The sequence below is a fragment of the Dryas octopetala genome, chromosome 2 (assembly GCF_963921425.1).
Source record: "Dryas octopetala chromosome 2, drDryOcto1.1, whole genome shotgun sequence".
NCBI lineage: Eukaryota > Viridiplantae > Streptophyta > Magnoliopsida > Rosales > Rosaceae > Dryas > Dryas octopetala.
The window spans coordinates 9,145,869-9,172,220 of NC_141367.1; the positions used below are offsets into that span (position 1 = coordinate 9,145,869).

Genomic DNA, 26,352 nt, shown 5'->3' on the forward strand with positions numbered 1-26,352 from the left:
ACATGCTCGGAATAAATGTCATGTCCAGATTCCAGAAAAAGATTTTGTTGACATGGCTTTGGCCGGTCTTGACATCAGGTATCGAGAGCATTTTGACCCATCTCAGTTCGAGGATATGTATGACATGATGGAGAAGGTAGCTCAATACGAAAGTGTATTTCTAGAGGAAGAACATAGAGTTGTAGTGGCCAAAGTGCAGTACTACAGGGGACAAACCGTTTATTTGGTCAAGCCAGCCGAAACGTTCACTAAAAAGGCCAGAGTCGAAGTTGCAGCGGTTCAGATCAAGGTCGATAAGCATTTTACCTCCGAGGCTTTAGCTCAACCACTTAGACCCGGTCAAAGGGAGACGGTCATGGCCATTAGCCCAGACAAGATGATGTCACAAGTAAAGGTAAACAAAGCATATTCCTAGCTTCGACATATGTAAAGCTGATCAGACATTTGGCTGTCTGTTTAAGGCCGGAAAGATCAAGTTAAGTGTCGAACATAAAGTTCCGACCAAGTAGAAAATTGGAGATTAGATGTATTGTAAATTCCATGAATGATGGGGGACTCTTACGACCATTCAATGCAATTCTTTCCGAAATTTTATCCAAAAGATGGTCGAGAAGAAAGAACTCGAGTTTCCAGCCAAAAATAAATGACCTATGCAGGTCAAGAAAGCCCCTTTCGGCGTTAATGTTCACATGGTAGCTCTAGAGTTCCTCAAGAACGGCCAGAACCAAACAAGAAAGGAAAGGCAAAAGAGTAGGTCGAAACTGTTTATTCAAGACTAGTGATTCTTTGCAGCCGTTGCAGATGTGAGGTCAGACTATAAGAGCTTATCCAGGAAAAACTGGTCGAAAAGATTGTGCCTAAAAAGAAAAGTAGAGATGACAATGAGAGGCAAAAACTGGAAGCTCTTCGGCTAACAGAAAAGGTCGAAAAGAACGAGGAAAAGCAGAAATAAATGAAGAGGCTCATGATACCCGAAAAAAGAAAAAGAGAAGAACTCAGAAGGGTCTTATGATTGGTACTTAAGGGTGAAAACGACTACAAACCTGTAAGCCGGAACCATGAAAGGAGAGTTGTAAAAGGCTTGAGTCGAGGTCGCGTTTTCGAATGACTGAGACGGTCGCCGGAACGAATACATGTTCGTCAAAGAATTGGGCCCATTAATCAACCACCAGAATTATGGAGACCTAAAGAGCCGGTAAGACCAAAGGCAGATGTCAACTGGAGAAACCCCCATAAGGGAAGTCTCACCCAAATATTTGTTAACCAAGGCCGGGCCTCGACCGAATGAACAAGAAGAATTGGAAATGACTTTGGCTATGTTCTGGGAACAAGGTAGAGCCCACAGTTGGAAAAAACTCCAAAATTCAATTCGGCTCGTTCACTGAAGCCGAATGTGGGATGGTATTTACCTTGCCTTTGGAATTCGCAGAACCTCCAAACTAACCGAGTTTTTTGGATGGGGATGAGTGGGATGAAAGAGCCCCAGTTTTACAGATTATAGAGGAGCAAAACATAGATATAACCCAATCAAAAAATGTGGTGATTGAGAGACCCCCAGCTCACGTAGCTGATCACCTTCGGTCGTTATATATATCACGACCCATCTTAACGACATCCCGGTCAACCGATTTTTTATTGACATGGGTGTAACAATCAACATCTTGCCTCGAAAAGTCATGGAGAAATTAGGAAAAAATGATGATGATCTCATCAAGATTGAAATGAATATAACTGATTACATGGGTCATCCTTATAAGGCGGACGAATGTCTTCCAGTCGACCGTAAAGTCGGAGGGAAAACCCTGGGGATTTATGTCACAGATACCAAATCTCTATACAATACCCTTTTGGGCCGAAACTGGATTCATTCCAACTTATGTTTTCCGTCTACGTTGCTTCAGAAGTTGGTCATGTGGAACAACTTGAGGTTATTGAAGTTGATCTTAGGCCTTTCCAAGCGTTTGTGAATTTTTCCCAAGCCAGAGCCAACGACTTTGATGTTGGAGTTGCTCGTTTTAAAGGCTATGATAACAATGGCTGGCTAACTAGGTTAGTGAACACCAAAGCTGAAGATTTTTCTTCGATTTGTGATAAGATTTTCAATGAATCTTTCGATAATTGATACGCCCAAAGAAAAAGTTAATCGGGGAAATTCTTGTTTCAAATTAGATACGGTAGCCTGAAAAGATCGAAGAAGAAGTTAAGGGAGCAGAGTTCTTGGTCGAAGGAGAGCAGAGAGTAATCAACTTTTAGGACCTCACATCCTTTTGCAATAAAGTGCATAGAGGTCTTGAAATAAAATCCTTAATAAACCTCTTATAGAAACCAGCATGCCCTAAAAAACTCCTTATCTCTTTGACACTCGAAGGTGGCGGCAATCTTTGTATTACATCAATCTTGGCCTTATCCACTTGTATACCATTCTTTGAAATCACATGACCAAGAACTATCTCTTATTGCATCATAAAATGACACTTCTCCTAATTAAGCACTAAATTGACCTCTTGGCATCTTTTCAACACTAGAGATAAATGATCAAGGCATGAATCAAAAGATGACCCAAAAGTAGAAAAATCATCCATAAATACCTCTATGATTTGTTCCACCATATTTGAGAAAATAGTCATCATCACTACAAGAAAAACCTTAATACATATTAGTGAAAAACTGATATCTATTTAGGTTGTCTACCGATATATTGAGTAGTGATATCTATTCCCCCATATTAGATATCGGTTATCCACTGATGTCTATACTAAATTAGATATCCTATTTGTTTGATAATCTGATATCATATACAACCATCGTTATCGGATATTAACCATTTCTGATATCTTAAAAACTACATTCCGATATGTAAGATACTTATGATATCGTTATTTTTTTTTTCAAACTGATATAAACAATGTATTCAATATCGTTTTGGTAATGAAGATCTGATATAAAAAGATATATAACATATCATTTTTATAATTAAAATTTGATATAAAAAGATATATAACATATCGTTTTTGTATTCAAAATCTGATATAAAAGTATGCTTTAGATATCGGTTTTTTGTTTTTTAAATGATGTTGAAACTCTATTCCTTATCGTCGCTTTTTTTCATAATCTGATATGTAATCCAAAGTAAGCTTCTGATATGGATAGAAATTGATTGGCATACATCCACACAACAATTAGTAAGCTTCTACTGTAATCCAACTTCAATTCTTCCATTCATATAAATTAATCCAACATCCAAACTCAAGAGTAATCAAGTTAACAAAAAGAGATGAAATCCATCTAAAAATATGGATAGCCTTCATCAATCCATGTATACCCCAAAATCACTATTCTATCTCCATAAGTACCTTCACAAAATCCATCTCTATATCCTAAACAATGCCAACATGTACAAAATAATTAATCCATCTCAATCGCTTGTACTTTGGGTTACTCCCCTGAAAACATTAAAAAACAATGCATTAATATTTACATATTGGTAGTCAACACATGCAAGCTCAAACCTATACTCAAACCACACAAGTTGACAAGAAAAGCAGTTGCAAGGCAGGGCAGTTCCAAACCCAACTAATGTGATGAATTCATAACAAGGCATTTATTAATTGATTCATAGGAAAAGGCAGTGCCTTTGGTTATTGCAATTCAAATTATGGCTTTAATTTGTGAATCTGCATATTAGAGAGCAAAACACCTCCACTTTGCCATGGATTATGAATTCTTATTAGAACTTGCGTATGATAACAGGAGATGCAACCCGCAAACATGTTTAAAGTAGCAATATTGACTAATTCAAAGTCTCTTTTTTTCTTTTGAATCAACTGCCATACTTGCACTAAAAAATGTAAGAACAGAAAGTTAACTTCATACTAATTGCAGATTTGGAGTTACCTGGAACGCAGAAAGATGTACAGAACTACATAAACGAACAGCCACACTCAACTGTATAAATCAACTACATAAACAAAATTAAAAATAAAAAGACAGAGAAAGAAAGGTAAAGTAAGTTTTACTCAACCAGAGGAAACATGTAACAGATTAGCTCATTGTATTCACTAAATTAGAATAAGAATCTTCTTGACCCAATGTGTCATGTGACTTATGTTTGATATAATATGGCAAAAAATTTTCAATAAAGCTCCCCAATATTAGTGACTCACAGTTCTCGGAGATTAATACTTAAATAGAAGATCATCAAACCATTATAAAATAAGCTAACTAGGTAGCCTACAAGTAAGTGTATTGATGCCAAACAAAAGGAAGAGTCATACTAGGATAGAAGATAAACGAGAGGAAAAGTATGGACATTATTTAGCAGATATCAGTAATCTAAACTTGAAAAAGAAGAAAAATGGTCCTTCCACACACACCGGACTTTCTAATTCATTACACCCCATAAAACATTTCTACAAGAACAACGAGTCACTTTCATGATAACAAACATATATATAGTCAAATCACTAAATGAGATGCTACAGCTATTATTTCATAATAGATTACAGGCAAAAGCATATGGATTACTCATAAACCCTCACAAATCAAGTAAAATACTCATGCATGATGTTCATTTGTACAATTATCAGTCAACCAGTTCAAGAATGAAACAAAAATAGACTAAATCACATTCTCAAAATACTCACTGCAAAGAAATGAACTCTATCAAATCAAAAGGATTTTCCACATTGTACTTCCTCTGGTACCCTAATGCAGTCTGGGAGAGAGAACATTTTATGATATTAATATTGGTGTCTTACACTAACAATAAAGATATAAATAAAACACAACTGCCCTTAATTTCTTAGGAATTTAAAAGAAAAAAAAAAAGAAACAAATTATAGAGAAATATCAAGAGTCGATCAGCCACAAATTTTATATATATACTAGCTCATCAGATTTGAGTTCATGCCAATCAATTCACATGGGAGGGCCTTACACACAAACTGGGTCTCAATCTCGACAACTTCATGTACAATGCCATGAACTAATTTTTCCCAATGTAGTTGCTTCCATAACAAACTGAGCAAATGAAGTTTATATATGTCATTTTTTTTTATCAAAAATATTGTCAAGTTTCTAACATGTGAAACTCAAATGTCAAGAAACATTAAAAGACAGAACTTACCTGTACAAAAGGCAAACAAAATCACAGTGCAGACCCTCATCCCTAGAAATAAGCTCATTGGAGAATGTCAAACCTGGCAACAATCCCCTCTTTTTAAGCCAAAATATGGCACAGAAGCTGAGAACCACAAATGAACAATAGACAAAAGGGGAAAGGGTAAATAAAATAAACAAAAAAAGGTCATACAAGCCTCATAAAAAAACCATTAACATATAAACTTAAGCCTATGAATTACAGCAAAACCAACAAAAAAAACAGAAAGTATGTGAGTCATTATTTGTTATAAAGACTACCTTCTTGAGAAGAAGATTCATTCACATGCAAAAGCAACAAGTCTTTCTGCAAATGAATTGGAACTGCACATCATGCAGAATAAGAAATTATTTTAAGCAATAGTTGTCTTGCTTCCAATCAAACAGACAGTATGTACCAACTACAAAGAGAAGCTAGATTACACAATCAGAAGGGCTGAACAAAGACAACTTTTAAATTTACGGAATGTAGCAAATGGAGCTCTTAGTTTTGTTTGAAACTAAATAATACATGGTTAAAATGTGTATATTCCGAATTAGATATACATATTTTTCCTCCCTCCATATGAGCACAAACCTCCTTTAGAAACACCAAGTGAAATTTTCAAGAAATGCAGGCAGCTAACTAACTTTTGTCACTCCCATATGCAAACTTTGAACCTACAGAGACACTACATATAATATCACATAAGAGGAACGTCAAAGTATTGCATAGGCCTCACCAAAAAGCCCAAGGCCCAAAGCTCACCCGAAGCCCGCCCGACCCATTAGGCCCGAAGCCCGATTTGGCCCGAAATTTGGGCCGGCCCGGCCCGGCCCGAAAGTCTCTTGGGTTGGGCTTGGGCCATCCCCTTGAAGCCCATGGGCCGCCCGAAGCCCGGCCCGTTTAGGCCCGCCCGAAGCCCGACCCAAAGCCCAATTTGGGAATCATAACATATTTAATAGGTTTTTCGTTTGTTTACTCTAATAAATTATTAATATGTTTATTAAGTTATTATATAATACTATAATGTTAGTAAATAGTAATAGTGTAAACTATGTAATACCATAAATAATAAAATAATAAACTTTTAAAATTATATATAACATTACAACTATAATAAAACATAAATGTATATGTGTATATACAACTATAATTAAAGTTATTAAACCACGATCGTCAATTCATTAATTCAACGATCTGAACCGTTCATTTTCTATTTTCATAGTCAAAGATCATCCTTACAAAAAATCGGCTAAATCGGAATTCATCTACCAACTCGATTATCATTAGAAAAACCACGACTGTTCATTAATTCGACCACTGTTACGCCACTTTTATATCTCCGATTAAGCTAATTTTTTGCAAAAAATCTATTTGAGTGGGGAACTAAAACTTGAACGGTTCGGATTGTTGAAAACACGATCGATATGTGAGCTTGTACATATAAATACACTTGAAGAATATAATTCTAATAACTGTCCCGTTGAAACCTTGTTGTTTCCATAATTATGAAGACCACAACGTGATTTCAAAAATCTGACCCGTTCATTTTCTATGTTCATAGTCAAAGATCATTCGTACAAAAAATCGGCTAAATCGAAATTCATCTACCCATTTGATCATCATTAGAAAAACCACGATCATTCATTAATTAGATCACCATTATGTCACTTTTACATCTCCGATTGAGCTAATTTTTTGCACGAATTATCTTTGAGTGAGGAACTAAAATTTGAACGGTTTAGATCGTTGACAACACAATTGCATCATTGGTTTATAAAAATATGTAATAAAATACATAATAAAACATATGTACATTTATGTTTTATATAGTTGTAATGTTGTATATAATTTTAAAAGTTTATTATTTATGGTATTACACTATTACTAACATAATAGTATTATATAATAACTTAATAAACATATTAATAATTTATTGAAGTAAACAAACGAAAGAGCTATTAAATATGTTATGATTCACAAACTTGACAAATAAACTAGTCAGCTCAGTTGGTTGAGAGTTGAACCTTGTTATGTGAGGTCCCATGTTCAAATCACAACATAGCCAAAATTCTATATTTTTTTTGAAGATATATATGTGTCTAAACAGGCTTTGGGCCCATTTTGGGCCGCCCGTTCGGGCCTAGCCCGGCCTGGCCTTCCAAGCCCGCAAGCCAAAGCCCGATGGGCGGGCCTTGGGCTTGTGTATTAAAGCCCAAGCCCGGCCCGGCCCGGCCCGAAAATCCTATTTGGCTTCTATAATTCAAGCCCGAGCCCGGCCCGAACTCGAAAAATTTGGGCCGGGCTAGCCCGGCCCGGCCCATTGCCGACCCCTAGTATTGCATATATCATATTCAGAGTTTGATATAAATGCCATGCCATGGGCCTCCTACACAACTCAAGGAAAACAATCAGTTCACTACTCAGTCCAATTTTTAACATGGATTTTTAAAGTACCAGAGGACTTCTAGGTTAACACATCAAGTACATGATTTTTACAAATTAATGCTCATTTACTACTGTAAAATGCACAAGATTGGATATATCATGCACAAACAAATACAACCATACAAAAAAAATGTATTGTCTCCATTTTTTAACCAATTGCGAAACACTCAAAACCCAAAGACGTGCCAACTTTTCTTAAAGCATGATTTACAGAAGAAAATGTATGAATACCTGTGTATCCAATCCAAATCCCAGTTAGCCTTCCTAGAAACACAAGCAATGTTTTCAATTGCATTAAACAATCTATGCTTCTCCGTTGGATCCTTGATGTATGTTTATAAAAGCAAGTTGTACATCTCTGATGGTTGCAATATTTAAAAAAAAAAAAAAAAAAAAAAAAAAAAAAAAAAAAAACCCATTAGTCAGATGACCCCTTATATCATAAAGAGAGGAAACCACAGAAACCATGTTTGAAGCTCCACCAAAGGGAATATTCTCCATTGCAAGTTGAAATCCATAGAATGCCCGAGCCTGTGAAGAACAAGAAGCTTGATGTTAGTTGGTCAACTAGGAGAAAACAAAATCAAATATTAGTCTAGTAAGTGATAAATCATCAACAATTCAAAAATTATGGGGTGAAAGAGGGAAGACAAATAGTGGAATTTTAGGTCTTGGGAAATTCAAAAAAAGAATAGAGCATAAATCACCTCTGGAATCTGAACATCAGTTTTAGAAATCTTGCAACCAAATTCTCCAAAACAATCTCATCAGATGCTGCAAAATATGCCAGGGCATGGCTTATAAAGTGTCTCTCGGAGTCAGACAAAGTGTCCCACTGCTGTACATTCTAGGAGGATGTGGAATTATATTTTACAGATTTTGAGATTTATTTGGAAAATAAAAAGGGTTTTGATTTAAATATTTATTTTTGTTTTAATTTGGGATTGACCCAAAGTTGACTTTTAAAATAAATGGGCTTTCGATTTTGACTTTGGGTCTGTTAGATAGGTTTCGAACCCACGATTTCATAGACATGTAGCACGTTTCGTTTCGAGTTACGGTTTGAGAGATATGGGCATTTGAAGCGAAGGGCAATTTTGTAAAATTGACAAATTGGGTTTTAAAAAAAATTCAAAATCTGATTTTTAAGGGGTTGCTCTCTCTCTCTCTCCCTTTATTTCTCTCTCCCCGCACCCCCCTTTCTCTCGGTGTCTCCTCACCCCTGCACACCGGCACCACCCAGCCACCCCCACTTCCCATCGCCGGCCACCCTTGCCGGCCTCGACCTCCGGCGAACACCCCCAGCCGCCGACCACCACCCCCTCCCCCGAGCTCACTTTCTCTCTCTGCCTTTTCCCTGTGCGCAGCCACCTAGCACCAGCAGCGCCGACCGCCGTCCACCAACCCGAGCCACTGCACCACCCATCTCGCCGACACCGACCACCTGCCCTGACCATTCCTCCAGCCAGCCCAGCCTAGCCTCTGCACGCAATTCCGGTTCGGAGAAACACCCAGAAATTGCTGCACCTTCCTCCATCAATTTCGATCAATCCCCTGCACCAATCAACTCGAATTTAGGTGGGTTTTCTTCCCTTCTTAGTAGGCTCTCATTCTCTTGTGGCTTGATTGTTTGAAATTGAGAAATTGTTGAAGATTGAATTTGGGAAATTTATGTCATTTCAGGATTTCTTTGGGGTTTTCGGATTGGGGGCGATTATTGTTGTTTATCTGGGTATAATTGCAATATTAGGAAGTTCAATTAATGTTTAGGATGCAGAAATTGAGTGGGTTGGAGAAATTTTGATAATTTTGGCAAATTTTGGTCTTGAACCAGCCTCTTGAGCGGCAATCATCGAAATTTTGAACCCCCACTGCCTTTTTGTGATTTTGGGATTTATTTCTGGTAATATTTTGAGTGGGTGATTGGTTTTGGGTATGTAGAGTGTGGTTGGAGAAGCCGATACTGTTTTGGAGCGGAAATGTGAGACTTGGTCGATAACAAATTTCTCTAAAACGAGCTTTTTGACCAAAATAAGTCTTGTGCAGATTTTCTTTTAAGTTTAGGATTTGTTTGAATGGTTGGGTGACGTTGGTTAGTTCCGAGAAGCTTTGGATGTTTGAGGAGGTGTTTGTGAGTTTAATTTTAGCGTTGTAAATCGTTGTATTGGATGAGAGACGGGTGTATCGTACACACACCTTTAATGTGGTCGAGTCGAGGCTGATTTTATTTTTATTGTTTATTTTATAGGTGAGACGACCGTGGTTCGTGACGATCCGGCGGAGAATCGAAGCTAGGGCTATCACAGTGAGTGGACTGATTTTTATTTTCCTGAAATGTTTTATACGTTTGTTAATGAAATTCGATTTCTTGACTATATTGCATTTGAACCTAAGTTAAAGGATTTTGAGATAGAATTCGGTTTTTAAAATCTTTTTCCTAAGTTTAAATCGATGTTTATGGTTTATGCATGACGATCTAATAAGTTTTATATATTTTCTTGAAGAAATTGATTTGGACTAATACCTTCATCATGTTGATTTATTGCCATTGGAGAGCATGTTTTAAAACAAGTTTGAGGAATTTCATTTATATTTGAAAAATCTTGTTTTAAGCTTTGAATAAATTAATATTTCTATTTGAAAATTGTGGTGGAAACTAAGGATTTTGTGGTTTTGCGTATTCAAAGTTTCATGGATTTATGTATTTGGTTTTGTTAAAGAAAGTTTAAAAGGATAAGAAAGGACTGAGTTTTATTTTAATATATTTACGATGGGGTTATGGAAAAATGGTTTTCAAACCACCCTTTGCAGTACCCTCCAGGTTATCAGATACATAGGTCTTTGGGACCCATCACGACACACATATAGGCTTTAAGCCGTGTGTCGGGATGCTTTGCCCTTTGGGGGCTGCTCTGCATGCACGTATGACCAGGATTGCCTGCACGTACTGATTTTATTCGTACGTGTGTATGGCCAGGATATTGCCTGCACGTGTTGGATTTCACTCCACGCGTGTGTATGGCCAGGATATTGCCTGCCTGTGCGATGCAGGAATTCCGCACAGGTGTATGGCCAGGTTATTCAGGGTATATAGCATGGTGGAAAATGAATTTGGTTATTTTCAAAAATTATTAAATATGTTTTTAAGTGAGGGATTTCTTTTGAATTCTATCAAGGTTGTTGTTACGATGTTTTACAGTTCGTTTGTTTTAAGAAATTGTTATTTGAGAAATATACATTGTTTTATGGGATTTCTTAAGTTTAAATAAATTTTATGGTTTTAAACTAGGGGATTTCAAAGAGTGACGTGAGGTCTTAGAGATAAATGTGGTTTTGAAGGATTTTCTGAAACATGAAATTTACTTTTGTTTTCGTTTTTATTAACTGTCCACTCACTGAGTTTGTCTCACAGTTTATCTTGTTTTGTTTTAAGTTGTCCGCCCAGGTAGTAGCTTTGGTGGAGGTCGAGCCAATCACGTCGAGGCAGTCACATCCATATTCCTACTCGGACCAGTAGGCGTCATTTATTTTTTGGTGTAAAAATTCTTTGTAATAGAATAGAGGCTCTGATAACCACTTTAAATATTTAGTTGGTTTCTCTGTGAATTTGTTGGGTCTGAGACCCTTTTTGGTTGTGGTAGAGGTGGTTGCTGTTTAGAAGTGCTTTTTAACAGGTTTTGAAATTTCTGGGTTATCCATTTTCTGGGGAGGTTTTGCCGAATTTTCGGTAGGATTTTCCTTGATTTTGGATTCCTGCAGGACCTCTCCGGGTTTCAGGGTGGAATCTGGGGGCGGTCCTGTCAAAATTATTCAGCAATAAAACTTAAAACCCACAGGAGAAAGAGAGAATTTGAAAACCCCTAATTTCAAGAAGAAAACGAACCCAAGAAACCCCCAAGTTTGAAGAAAAACAAAAACCACAAAAAAAACCCCTAATTTGAAACCCTATTTTCAGAAATAAGAAACCCAGGAAGAGGAGGTACATAGAAGGGGAAAGGGTGCAAGAGATCGAGGAGGGATTGAGCTTACAATTTCCACACTTGACGCAGTAACCCAAGGACGCCACTGACACGACAGAGAGGAGGGAGAATGAGAGCCACGCACCGACGCCAAGGACTTCTAGCAATGGCGACGCTGGAAGTCTAAGGAAGAAGGATCGAGCTGGGTGAGAGAGAAGGATCGCGCGAGCTGGCCTGAGTGAGAGAGAAGGATCGAGCTGGGTGAGAGAGAAGGATCGCGCGAGCTGGCCTGAGTGAGAGAGAAGGATCGAGCTGGGTGAATGACTGGGGAAAAACGAGTCTGAGAGGGAATGTGTCGTGACTGAGGGGGTTGGGAAACTTTGTTAAAATTTTTAAGTTAGAGCTCCGTGTTTTTTATGTGAAATATAGTTATCAGATATTAACTTTACATATCAGTTTTCAAAAGAAGTTTATCATAAGCATAAAACTAAGATATCGGAAAAAAAAAATCCAGTGATATGTTAATGAATAAAGACATCGTCTAAAAAATCAACTGATATTTAAAACTTTACAATATCAGTTTTTAATAAAACTAATATTAAACAAGTGATGTTTATTAAGGTTTTTCTTGTTGTGCATGCATCTTTGAAATGTGGCTGGTGCATTGCACAATCCAAACGACATTCTCCTATAAGCAAACGTACCAAAATGGCATGTAAAAGTCGTCTTCTCTTGATCTTCAGGTGAAATAGGAATTTGATTATACCCACTATAACCATCCAAGAAACAATAGTGACTATGACCAGCCAACCTCTCCAACATTTGATCAATGAACGAAAATAGAAAGTGTTCCTTCCTTGTTGCGGTGTTGAGCTTCTAATAGTCAATACATACATGCCAACCAATTTGTGTCCTTTGAGGAACCAACTCATTTTCTTCATTTCTCAGCACAGTGATACCACTTTTTTTCCGCATAACTTGAACAGGGCTAAACCACTTTGAATTACTAATAGGGTAAATGATTCCGACATCCAACAACTTAATTACCTTATTACACACAACTTCTTTTAGAGTTGGATTCAATCTCTTTTGGGCATCGCGGGTTGGCTTAGACTCCTCCTTAAGCAAAATCCTATGCATACAAACCGTCAGTGAGATTCATTTAATATCAGCTATAGTTCATCCCAAAGCTAACCGATTCTCTTTAAGCACGCTCAAAAGCCTTTCTTCTTCACGTGTGTATTCAGATTGGAAGCAATAATCACAGGTAAAGTCTCATTTTCTCCCAAGAATGCATATTTCAGATGCTCTAGTGGTGGTTTCAGCTCCAATTTCGGTGCCTGCTCAATAGAAGGTAGTGATTTGAGATTAGTAGAGACCAAAGTTCCAAAATGGTTAAACCACTTACCTTTCCGCATGGGATTTTCATCAAGCATAATTTGAACTTCTTCCACTTCTTCAATTGGACAACTTGCTTTAGTCATCACTACAATAGCTTCTAATGGTCTTCTACAAAGCTTGCCTTGGTCACATCTTGCACTAATGGGCCCAAGGAATCGATTCTCAAGAAATAGTCCTCCTCACTTGGATACTTCATAGCTCCAAACACATAAAACTCCACCGTTTCACCAAGAACTGCCATAGTCAACCTTCCATTACTCACATCAATCTTGGTATCGGCTGTGGCCATGATTGGTCTCCCAAGAATAATTGGTAACTTTTTCCCTTTAGTTGGAGTGTCTTCCATTTCGAAGATAATAAAGTCGGCTGGCATGATCACATCAGCCACTTTGACTAGCACATCTTCAACTACACCTTTAGGAACCTTAATAAAACGATTAGCCAATTGGAGTGTGACACCAATGGGTTTGAGCTCTCCTAAACTCATCTTTTCAAAAATTGAATATGACATCAAATTAATGTTTGCTCTAAGATCTAATTATGCCTTCTCAAACTTATGGTCTCCAACTACATATGAAATTGTGAAACTACCAGGATCCTTCAATTTAAGTGGCAATTGCCTTAGCAAAATAGCACTCACCTCCTCACTCAAAGAAACTTGCTTGTGCTCCTTGAACTTTCTTTTGTGAGTGCACAGCTCTTTTAAGAACTTGGCATACTTAGGAATTTACTGAATTGCATCAAGCAAAAGAATATTGATCTCCACTTTCTTAAACATCTCCAAGATTTCCTTAGCTTGTTCATCTTTGAATTGCCTTCTTTGACATTGAAGGAAAGGTAATGGAGCTCTAGGTATAACTGGAGAAGTCGCGACCTGCTTGATTGCTTGAGTGGCTGTGAGCTTCTCTTGCCTCTTTCTTTCTTCCTCATCTTCCTTTCTCCTCTTCTCATCCTCTTTATCCATATGAACTTGCTTGGGATCTAAAATCTCAATCTCATCATCATCATTAACTTGTTTATCATCTCTTATTGTGATGCCCCAAACCCTCGAGCTGGAAGATTCGGGTGCGTTACAGTGCCACACTGACCATTCAGCCCTTAATGGAATTACCAATCTCTAGTAACCCACATGTAGAACCGAATAATCAATGTAAGGCTAAGTTTAAAAATAAATCAAATACTCTGATTAAAAACCAACCTCCAAGATTACATAAATAAATAGTAACCTTGTACAACTGTTTCGAATATTAATGAGCTAAAGTAAATACAAACTACTCTTTACAAAATAAAAGAGAAAACCACTTCTGGATTACCAATTGCCACATCTCCTCTAGCTGCTTCCTCAGTCTTACTGAACCTTTAAAACTAACCGTTGCACCGTTGAATGGTGCACCGGGTTAAAGAACAAAAATCCGGCAAGCTTTCGAAAACTCATATGGGTGAACCAGCCCATAAGCAAACATCTTAACACTTAGCAGTATAGTATATAAAAATACCCTGCAACACCAATCATGGAATCAACATTCAGGTTATCACACACATAAACAGTTACAACAACCATCATAAATCAGCATGAAGTAATATTAAAGCTGAATAAACAACCACATTTAAATAGTGGTAAAACATCACCATCATTATCAACAATAAACACGTAATGGCATCTCAAGCTCATTACAAATCACGCATACACCATACCATTTAATAGTTAATCAATAATTTAACTATTAATCAATATCTCATAATCAAAATCACATTTTAATGATTATGATGTCATATGAATTATATGTCATGTACACTGCATGCGTACCTGGCCTGCATAAGAGGCAACACCTGTATACCCGTACAAATGACAGTGGACCCACACTAACCGATTATCAAATGTATCAACTACCTCCCTGTCAGTAAAAACTGTACGGGTAACGATACGTCCAAACCATTTGATCCTCAGATTAAAACAACATAGCTTACTCTTAAAAATAGTAACCACACGGTTGTATATATTACAACAACCGTCCCTGGGGAGCCGCAGCTCACTAGGTAACCCCACCGGTGGATTTAGGGAATCGAACCCAAGGTCATCGCTATGTGACCTTTCGTCTCAAGTTAGTGGTCCAAACACTTCGACATCATTAGTATAATCAATATATCAATAATGTTTAATATGCTCAATGCCATGCCAACTTTTAATGCATTCTAAGTAGCATATCCAATGATCATCCACATAATAAATTTATTAATTATTGATTATCATGCTCAGTTGCCATGCCAATTCATAATGCAATATAGGCAACAAATCTAATTATTGATTATCATGCTCAGTTGCCATGCCAATTCATCAAGCAATATAGGCAACAAATCAATCAATCATCAACATAAACTATTCTTTAATAAATCATATATCAATTTATATCTCTGCCCAACCTGGCCCAATCTTTGTGTCATGGCTCAAACAGCTCAACAAAGACACAAACAAACAATAGTTCTCTAATAGACATTAATCGTCTTTACCGAGTAACTATTTAGTCAAATTATGATATCCAATTATGAGATATATAGTAGGGTCTCACACACCCAACAACAAAAGCTTAAGTGAAGTCTCTAGAGTGTGCTCTAACTCATTTTAATTCACTAACAAATATACGACTTGTAAACCAACAAGTCAAATTCCAAGACAATGGCCAATATTAATTCATATAGAAAATAGCTCAAAATGAGCATTACTGGAAACTAGTCATTTCATCACAAATCTGCTCTATTAGCAAAGCAAATTGGCAACTAATGTGTCATCACACCTATTTTGGGTATCATTCTAATTAATTGAATACATATGATTCACCTTTCAATAAAAATATTACAATTTATCATGTGACTTGTTTAATAAGTCAAATTTCGACCAGAACGGTCAATTATACATTTACTACTTAACTTAGTAAATAAATCATCTTTGGTACTAAATTGTACTCATATAACAATCTATAAACATGATGCACAACCTAGCATCTCAGGAATGCATACAATCAAAGCATATAATCTTCAAACCAATCTTTATCATCATAATAACCGAATAATTATTTAATCAGATTTTGATGTCCGATTATGAAAAGTAGGGCCACACAATAATCAAATAGATTATATGAATTCACTAGAGGATGTCCCAATTCATTTTCATTAGTCAATAACTCACATTTTGTAATGAACCGGTAATTATTAATGTCATTACCCAAACCATTACTTAATCAAATTATGGTTTCCAAATTATGAAAGTAAGGTCACACCACAATCAATCAAGAGATTATGTGAAATCTCTAAAGTGTACCCTAATTCATTTCAATTAATAACATTTACTCTACTTGTAAAATAATAAGTAAAATGCCAAATCAATGGCTATCAATAACTCAATCAAATAAATAGCTCAAACGACCATCACCGGCATCTAGATGCGCCATCACAATCAACTTGCGTACCGTTTTAATTATGGTATCAATTAGTTGAACAACAACAACTCACTATCATAAACAATAAGGTGTTACCTACAAAATTAAGGTTTTACACACCATCACTAAACTAATAGGTCAAAAGGTAACCTTACCTTATACAATTAAATAAGTAAATCATTCTCACAATTTCACAAATTAAACAATAAATGACTAATGACAAAACCACAAGACTAGGATCACAAATCATCCACAAAACAAATACACAGTTTACCCACCTAAGTTCTGTGCATCCTAAAACACCATGTGTACTTCACCGCCTCACCACCTTCGCGGGCGAAGGAAAACTAAAAGAAAAACTCTTAGCGAAGAGAGAGAACAGAGAGAAAGTGAGAGAGAGAGAGAGAGAAAGAGAGAGAGAGAGAGATGCGGATGAAGAAATGAGACAAAAGAGAGAAAGCTGGGGGGCTATATATAGAAAACCATGCTGAGCCCTCGCCAGCCTGCCAAGCGCTCGGCAAGGCACTCCGATCACTCGGTGGCTTCACCAAGCCCTCTGTGGTGCTTTCCACAAAGTTCCACCGAGTTCTCCAAAGCTCTCCAATCTTCTCGTGGCTTCCTCCTTTGCCACCAGCTACTGGCATTTGTCAATATCTTGGTCTTTTGATCAAAATAGATCAACAGCCAAAATTCTTTTAACTTCAAAAATTAACCAAAAATACTCTGGGACTCAGAAAAATAACCTGAAAAATATTATGTACTAGTAAAAATGAATACAAACTTTCTATTGGCTCGCAAACAACTTTTGATCTCCAAACCTTTGGAAATCAAACACCAAAATTTTCCAGGGCCTCACACTAGTAGCTGGAATAGTGCCCACTCTATTATCAACAACCCTTCCACTTCTCAAAGTAGTGATTGCTTCAGCTTCATTAGGAACTTGTGAGCCTTTTTCCACTTTATCCAAGGTTGAACTCACTTGTTCTAATTGGGCTTTCAAACTAGAAATCGCATTTGATGTAACACTCAACTGCTCCTCGGTCTTATTCATGAAAGATTTTGTATCATTAGACATTGTAGACACACTCTTAGCTAGTGAGGCAATTATTTCCTTCAAATATGAATTTCTTAGCTCAACAGGAGGTGGTGAACTCTGCCTACTCTGACGTTTCCTATGTGGACTAACAATTCTTTCTTGTTCATAAATCGGCTCCTCCTGTGATGTCCTAGAAACTTGATTTTCCATCATGACTTACATCATTTGCTTAAGTTCATCCACTTCTACTTCCATGGCCGATTTTTTTTGTAGTTTTCTTTCTTCCAGTCTATTGCTGCAAATTCTGTGCTAATGACTCAAATAATGCCCATACATCTTTAAACGTCTTGTCTTTTAATGCACCTCCACAAGTCAAATCCACCATAGTGCGATCTTGCTTCAATAAACCTTCATAAAAGTACTCAATTTGCATTCATGGAGCAAAATTGTGGTGTGGACATGAATTCAAAAGCTCTTGATATCATTCTCAACTCTCATAAAACACTTCATCTTCCTCTTGTGTAAACCTTAAAATTTGCTTCCTTACAATAATAGTCTTGCTAGCAGGATAGAATTTCTTGAGAAACTTGGATGCCAACTTCTCCCATGAGTCTATAGAATCAACTTGTAAAGAATACAACCAAATTTTAGCTTTTTCCTTGAGAGAAAATGGAAACAACCTCAATCTCAATTGCTCATAGCTCAACCTCTTCTTGTAAATCTCACAAATAGCATAAAATTCTTTCATATGCATATAAGGATCTTCATCCTCTTGACCACAATAAATAGGAAGGAGTCGAATTATCCTACTTGGTATTTCAAACTGTTCGAATTCCACCTAAGGATAGGCTATACATGTGGGTTGAGAATGGAGTGTTGGAGATGAATAATCACTCAATGGTCTTTTCGACTGCACCTCCTTCTCGACTCTCTTCTCCTGTTTCTCTTTTTCAAGTTCCATTTCAGAATCACTACCATGCAGCGAAACAGGGGCATACATCATTCTCAATGGCTTTCGGGTAACCTTAGATATACCCCTTTGTTTGTTCAACATCTTTGAAATTTCTTCATGAGTGAAAGGAGTGATCATATAACTTGATTCCTTCATTGTACCTTCAAAACAAGCGAAATTAGCAAGAACCAAAAAGCAAATAAAAACTAGAAAATAAAACCTAACTAAAATGACTTAACTAAGAATAATTAAACTAGTAATCAACACCAATAACAATTCCCCTGCAATGGTGCCAAAAACTTCTTATTGTTTTCCTAAAGCGAAATTTAATAAACCTTTTTCCAGCTCTAAGTTAACTCGCAAGTACACGAATCGCTGAGTAGCAAAGCTTGCAAATACGATGTTGATCCCTCAAGGAATTGGATTGATGTTATTTTTACCAATTCAACTAAATCTAATTAAATCTTAACACAAACTCACGCACACGATCAGGCGGGTTTGGATTGGTTTTTGAAACTAAGCTAAAAAATAAAGTAAACAATGATTCTAAAATAGCTAACTAAATTGATTGAAGTGAAATCAATAATAAAAAAGCACTAGGGGTTCAGAATTCACCACTAGCATACCACAATACTATGGATCCAAGCAATTAATTAACAAAACACATCAATAAAGTTTGTCTACCAAAAGGTTTTGTCTATTTCCCTTCCAGCAATTCTTATTATGCATAACTTAGGAGCTTTCGGCGTACCCTAATTAGTTAACTATACATGTTTCCTAAGGCTTGACTATTCCTACGGCTGTTAGCCATGCAAGAGTCATTAAGTTCTGTAAGAATAACAAACACATAGAGCATAGACCCACCTTAATGTAACCTCTGAGCATCTATGATCCCTTTTCTCATGAATATTTTCTTAGGATACTCACTTGTTGCTAATTGAAATTATTATCCTTACGAGCTTATTTAATTTCACAACATAATCTAGATGCATGCAACTTAAGGTGATCAATCAAAGATGCAATACAAATTGAATCAATTCCAATAGAGATCCAAGATTTACCAACATGCTATGTAATTAAAAATTCAATCATCCATAGTAAAAGTAAGCAGCATAACAAGGGCTTCATCCTAACCCTAGCTAGAAGTTTAGCTACACATAACCAAAGTAAAAACAAAGCAAAACATAATTAAAATTAGAAAACTAAAGGAAGAATGAGAAGAAAGAAGCGGCAGCTTGGTGGCACAAGGAGGCTTCAGCTTATGGCAAGGCTTCTTCTTCCTCTTCTAGGGTTTCAGCAAAACAAAAGAAAGAGAGGAATAGAGGGAGGCGGCTGCTAGGGTTTCAACTTCTAGTTCAACTCCAATAAGCACCACAACAATTATATAAATTAAGAGACAATGGTTCTTATTTTGTCCGTTATCTCTTTTTACCACACAACGATTTTTAGAAAACCATTATATAAAGGTATAATAGCCAAGATATTTAGTCCGATTGGTTTTCCTAAATTATTAAAGACAATAGTATTAGGAAAAACTGTTGTCTTGGGCAAGTTACACAAAAATAAAATTTTTGCAGTTCTTTGTATTTGAGAAAGCGCAAGCCCATGTTGATGAAAAAAACCCTCGCGCCACTAACTCCAAATTGGTTAAAGCTCTCTAACTTCACACAAACCTCCTGCTTCTTCCCAAAATAGCTCACTCTCCATCTTCACAACCCTCAAACTCAGACAATCCTCCTTGTTCTTCCCAAAATAGTTCGATCTCCAACTTCACAGTAGCCCTAACTCACTCTTCTGCTTCTTCATGTCCTCTGTGATTGTCATCTTTTCCCTTCTCTAGCATTCATCTTTGTCACTTTGTCCAATCATCACCACCTTCGTCACCATAATGGATTCTTAGCCCTAATCTCACCAATCACCACCAATATGGGAGTCCACTACATTTCCTATCTCAATAACTTAGGTAAACTTATTTAGGTTTAGGGTTTGAAGTTTTTTCACAATTTCAGTTCAATTTAGGGTTTTCTTTACCTAACTAAGTTTGATTTGAGGTTATTCTCTACAGATCTAAGTTCGTTTTGGGGTTTATGGTTGATTTACGAATAGGTATGGGGTTTGATTTTTTGAATGGGTCTAGGTTTTGGTGAATTGATTTGATTAATGGGTCTATGGTTGATTTGTTGTTTATTTCATTTTTCTAAGATCTATCTTTATTTATTTAGATTTACTTTTGATTATAGGGGTATTGGTTTCTTCTTTGAATTCTCTTTATTTTGGTATTGGCTTATGTGTGCAGGGATTGATCTTGTTGGTGCCATAGGTGCCATCGCATCGACAGGGGATGCCATGTCCTTGTTCAATGGGGAGACCCCACAAAGAGAGGTTTGAAATTGATTCATAATTGATTCTATAGTTTTCTTCTCTTATTATAAAGTGTTCAGTGCACACAATTCATTTGATTCTTCTGGGATTAATAGCTGGATAATATTTGAAAACCAGTAGTTTCATGTTAATTCATTCCATTGCATTATATTTAAAGTTTTCTCCAAAGGATTAATAAGTTGGTTGTTCCCATGTTTTACTTGCAATATTCTGATTGTTTAATCATCTAGATGCAATTAAGTTCATTGCTTGATATTCTTAAGCAAGTAAGTATATATATATATATTCTCTTTGGATTCAAGAGCTTTTTGTAAAAGGTTCTAAAATACTTTTTTCTGCATTCATACGAAATAGTACATAGAGATGTTAAACCTGACAATTTCCTATTCTCTCGTAAGGTCGATCAACAAGGGTTACCTCATTGATTTCAATATTGCCATGGTTTGTTTTAATTAATTCTTGGTTTTTTTATTATATTTTTCGTTTGTTTCACTGATTTATTTAGCTACTTTCAACATGTTGAAATTTGCTGGTTCTTTCGTGTTTTTTATTTTTATTTTATTTTTCTATGTTTGACAGGATATGCATAAGAAGTATGGACATACTAGTAAGCTTTTCATCTCCTCCAAGCATCTTGATTTACTGTTGGCATGCTTTAATTAGTACAATAAACCTAGATTTTGTTTAATTTGTTTGATGGTCACTAGTTGATTGTTTGCCTAAATACATTATTTCTTTCATTAAATTCTGTTTGTTCACACAGACATTCATGTAGAGAACAAAAACGGCATTTGCTTACACATTTCTTCCTTTCCATCTAGGCAATTAGCTGTTTGTGCTCCCTTTTCCCCTTTCTTCTACTTTGACTAAGGCAACCAAACTATCTAGCTATTCATATGCCATTTCTCCAAACTCCAAAGCAACCAAATTACCTTCAAGTCCTGTTTGTCAACTATTACTTGGTAACTGAACTCAGGCTATGCAATTGCACTTATGGTTCTCTCTTCCTTTTTTCACTTTTTGGCACTAGGAACATAAGTTATTATGCATGATAATTCTTCCTTTACTTTTTTTTTTTTAAGTTGTTAATGGAAACTCTGTTTATTACAGGAGAGAAGATAAGAGCCTAAGTAAAATTACCAAGAATAAAATGTAAGGGTGCATTTGGTATCCTTTCAGAAAACTGTTTTTTGTTTTTGTCCTTGATATTTATGGATGAAATATGGAATCAAAATTTTAAAACTGTTTTTAAATAGAGCACCGAACATCCCATAAATTTCTCTAAAGCTTCCAGTATATGGAAATTGTTACAGTAGGATTGATTTTCTTTAGATTCTCTTAATTACTCTTGTTTTTAATTGTGGTGGTTTTGGTTTTAGTCAGATATGATGCATCAGAATGCAAAATGGTGACTGACTTAACTCAACAAAGGAGGATTCTTAAGCGTAGGTATTATTTTCTTCTCTTTCCTGTTTGGAGTAAACTGCTATGCAAAAATTACTTTTTATTTTTTTCAAAATTTAGAAAACTAATTCTTTTTGCAGGGAGAAAGACCACTATACCTTTGTTGGGTCATTTGACCATCAAACCCCTCTTGTTTCCACTCTCTGCTCTTAAACAATACAATAATTTACTTGTGACATGATAAACTCTTTGTTTGGAGAAGGCCACTATACCCTTTTGGCATGGGTTCATATGTAGGTTGAGGGGAGTATATACTAATCTTTCTCCATGCAGAAAGGGTTTAGTTTCTTAAATTTTGAAAAAAAAAAAAAAAAAAAAAAAGGTCATTGTTGTATAGTGGTTTTCATTTTGGGTCATTTGACCATCCCTGTTTCCGCTAATTTTCGCTCATAACCAACCTAATAATTTCCTTGTGACATGATATACTGTTTGTTCTTTACACTATGTGCTCTATTCATTACATGATATTTCATACAATTTATTGTGTGAGCAATGTCTTGTGCAGATATTACCTAATGGAGAAAGCAAAGGATGCTAACATTGCTGGGATCTTAGTAGGAACCCTTGGTGTAGGTGCGTTATTCTGTGGGATCCTTTATATCGTTATTCTGAAATAATTCACTGTGTCTAATGATCTCAATCCAAGTAGTTCCTCTAGTCTTTATTCTGAAATAATCCACTGTGTTGGAATTGAGCAATCAGTTTGCATGGATCTTATAATGCACGGCTTGCTAAAAGAAATTTAATTTTTCTTGAAATGTTATGTACATTCCATCTCTAGAAGCTTGAATCTCTGAAGTAGACATTGTGTTGATTGCAATGTTGTTCTTCACTATTTTTTCAATATTGATTCCATATGTTTGCTATTTTATGAATAATTGTGGAAAACTTGAATTGGTGGGGAAAATATATGTTTGCTATTTGGTGAACAATCATGGCTTGATTTCAGATTATACTGGTAGTGTGCCTATTTGTATTAGTATTTTTTTACTCTTCTTTCTTTTCCATTTCATTTCTAAATGTATTATCAAAACAAAAAAATTCAATTCGAAATGTTGTAATTGATTCTCTAATCAATCATGATAAGCTGAACATGAAAACCTCCGTTCTTTTTCTTTTTCTATTCTGCACAAAGATGATCCTAATAGCATCATCCCTTTGGCTTAAACATTGTATTTCTGTCTGCATACATTTTTTTTTTTAAAGTCAAAAGCTTGTTTCAAAAGAAACACGTACCAAACGTTATTAGCTAAAACTTTTGTGTATATCTTTATGCAGACATTTTTCTGTCTGCATACATTTTAACTTATACTATAATGGCATATATATATTACTGTATTTTAAATCTTAATTATGTTGAGATCTTTCTCTTAATTATGCATCACTGAGAGCCTAGAAATTGATGAATTTCACTGCTATAGTGCAGCTGGTTACCTGAATATGATTCATCAGATGAAAGAACTGATTGCAGGAGCTGGAAAAAAAGTCTATACTCTAGTTATGGCCGGGAAGACCAAACCTTGCAAAACTTGCCAATTTTCCATAGGTAATCTTTGACAATTGCCCATGGTGGGTGTAGAATATTTGAAGTTCTAATAACATATTTTTATTTGTGGCTGTTGATGCTCAAAAATGGTAAAGCACTCAACATCGAGTCAAACCACATGGACCCGTTGACCTCCCACTAAGAGGATGCTACGTTGAAGTGGGGTAAGAACGGGTAGCCGGGTCTGACTAGTGAATAGTGGAGAAAACATAATATCCGAAGCACCCTGCGCAAATACACAAAAGTGAGCGGGAAGGACACCGGTGTGGTATCGGCCGAACCTCCGCTGACGCTCAAGTCAGTGTCAAGAGAATATTTGAGCAGAGTGAGTGAATGAATAATAATGATTGAATCCCTTTTTCTGACAAGAAAGTACCTCTTTTATAGTACTTTTGGAAGAGTGTCAACCAATCCGGTGATGACACGTGTCCCTTGTGACGACTCGCATTGTAGGAGTGCCACGTGTCACCTGTTTTGAAGATCCGAATGAGTTGACACGGGTCGGGGCCTAGGAGGCTGGAACTTGGGAGGCCGGAGTCTAGGAGGTCAGGGGTTAGGAGGCCGGGGGCTAGGAGCCCAGGAGCCTAGGAAGGGTTTAGTCTTTGGGCCTAGGAGGTTGGTGCCTAGCAGCCCAGGAGCCTAGGAAGGGCTTAGCCTTTGGGCCTAGGAAGACTTTTGATTCGGCCCAAACAACATGATGCTAAGTCGTATGTGACTTGTCGTTATGTCCAGATGATTAGTGATACGAACAGAAGTCTCCCAAGTTTCCGAGCAAAAGGTACTTCTTGGTTGGGAACTTTGTACACAAAGAAGTCCGAGCAGAACGACAAGTGACCAAATATTTTCCTGCTTAAGATACTGTCCAGAAGTCCCCCAAGTTCCTTAGCAAGAAAAGCTGTACTGTAGGAAAGCTTGGGGGGTGAGACACGAAAGATCATAATAATAATTTTTTTTTTTTGAGCACTCTGTATTCTGAGCAGAGGTGGGCAAGCTCGCTTGAACCGTGCTCGGGTAGGAGGTGGAGGTCAACCCGGATCTGCTCGGGTCGGAGGTGAAGGTCTAGCTCAGAGCTGTAGGCTCTGCGCAGGGCAGAAGAGCTACTCGGCTTGGGCTGGCTTGGCGGCGGCACAGAAGAACTTGGGTGGGAGGCTCAGATTTGAGGGGGCTCGGGTCCGGGAAGCGGAGGTGCGCGGGGAGGGAGCTCGGAGGGAGCTGGTGTCGGCGGCTCGGAAGCCTGGGCTCGGGCCGGGGCTGGTAGTGCGCGGGGCGGAAGCTCGGAGGGAGCTGGTGTCTGCGTCGCAGAAGCTTAGGCTCGGAGTTGGGGCTGGTGGTGCGCGGGGCGGAAGCCTAGGCTCGGGCCGGGGCTGGTGGTGCATGGGGCAGAAGCTCGGAGGGAGCTGGTGTCGGTGGCGCGGAAGCCTGGGCTCGAAGTCAGGGTTGGTGGTGCGCGGGGCGAAAGCTCGGGCTCGAGTTAGAGGGGCTGATCGGGCTTGGAGGCGCTGCGCGAGGCGGAGGTGCTGCTCGGGCTTGGAGGCGCTGCGCGGGGCGAAAGATCAGAGTGAGCTTAGGCTTGGAGGGCAGGTGCTCGAGGCTAGGGTCGGACTGGTCTTGGCGGTGGCTCGGAATTGGGACCGGATTGAGCTGCTTGGCGCGCCTCTGGGTTTTGGGAGCTTGGGCTCATAAGCCGTAGGCTCGGGTAGGAAGATTGGAGCTACTCAGGTAAGAATCTTGGAGCTGCTCGGGTAGGAAGCTTGAAGCTGCTCTAAGCACTAGAGGTATGAGATTTCGAAATCCTAACAAGCTTTTTGTTTGTAAAATTTTGGTGCCTTGAAAATTTAGAATTATGAGAGATTGTCTGTTCGTATCACTAATCATCTGGACATACGACTTAACATCATGTCGTTTAGTCCGAATCAAAGGTCTTCCTAGGCCCAAAGGCTAAGCCCTTCCTAGGCTCCTGGGCTGCTAGGCACCGACCTCCTAGGCCCAAAGACTAAGCTCTTCCTAGGCTCCTGGGCTCCTAGCCCCCGGCCTCCTAACCCCTGACCTCCTAGGCTCAAAGACTAAACTATTCCTAGGCTCTTGGGCTCCAAGGCTCCGGCCTCTCAAGCTCCAGCCTCCTAGGCTCCTGGGCTCCTAGCCCCCGGCCTCCTAGGCTCTTGGGCTCCTAGGCTTCTAGCCCCCGGCCTCCTGGACTAAGCCCTTCCTAGGCTCTTGGGCTCCTAGGCTCCTGGACTCCAAAGACTAAGCCCTTCCTAGGCTCCTGGGCTCCTAGCCCCCGGCCTCCTAGGCTCTGACCTCCAAGCCCCAAAGACTAAGCCCTTCCTAGGCTCTGGCCTCTTAGGCCCTGATCTCCTAGGCTCTAGCCTCCTAGGCCCTAACCTCCTAGGCTCCGGCCTCCCAAGCTCCAGCCGCCTAGGCCCAACCCGTGTCAACTGATTCGGATCCTCGAAACAGGTGACACGTGGCACTCCTACAATGCGAGTCGTCACAAGGGACACGTGTCATCACCGGATTGGTTGACACTCTTCCAAAAGTACTATAAAAGAGGTACTTTCTTGTCAGAAAAGAGGATTCAATAATTATTATT

At 37.9% G+C, this 26,352-nt stretch overlaps 1 protein-coding gene, 1 long non-coding RNA gene and 1 pseudogene across 2 annotated transcripts; 1 reads left to right on the plus strand and 2 right to left on the minus strand.

The window, feature by feature from the left end:
* Window positions 1-4,639: 4,639 nt before the first annotated feature.
* LOC147292909 (ribonucleoside-diphosphate reductase small chain A-like) lies at window positions 4,640-8,623 on the minus strand (annotated as a pseudogene).
* Window positions 8,624-8,824: 201 nt separating this feature from the next.
* Window positions 8,825-11,157, plus strand: LOC147292910 (uncharacterized). The gene is made up of 3 exons (XR_015120907.1): window positions 8,825-9,166; window positions 9,837-9,893; window positions 11,022-11,157. It is a non-coding gene; the product is annotated as an uncharacterized LOC147292910 (long non-coding RNA).
* Window positions 11,158-13,045: 1,888 nt separating this feature from the next.
* Window positions 13,046-13,435, minus strand: LOC147292911 (uncharacterized). The gene has a single exon (XM_086230966.1). It carries the CDS (start codon window positions 13,433-13,435, stop codon window positions 13,046-13,048), a length of 390 nt encoding a protein of 129 aa, XP_086087092.1.
* Window positions 13,436-26,352: the final 12,917 nt, after the last annotated feature.

What these genes read in the sequence shown, in the direction of transcription:
- LOC147292911 (XM_086230966.1), bottom strand. Translation starts at nt 13,435, where the DNA reads ATGAGTTTAGGAGAGCTCAAACCCATTGGTGTCACACTCCAATTGGCT.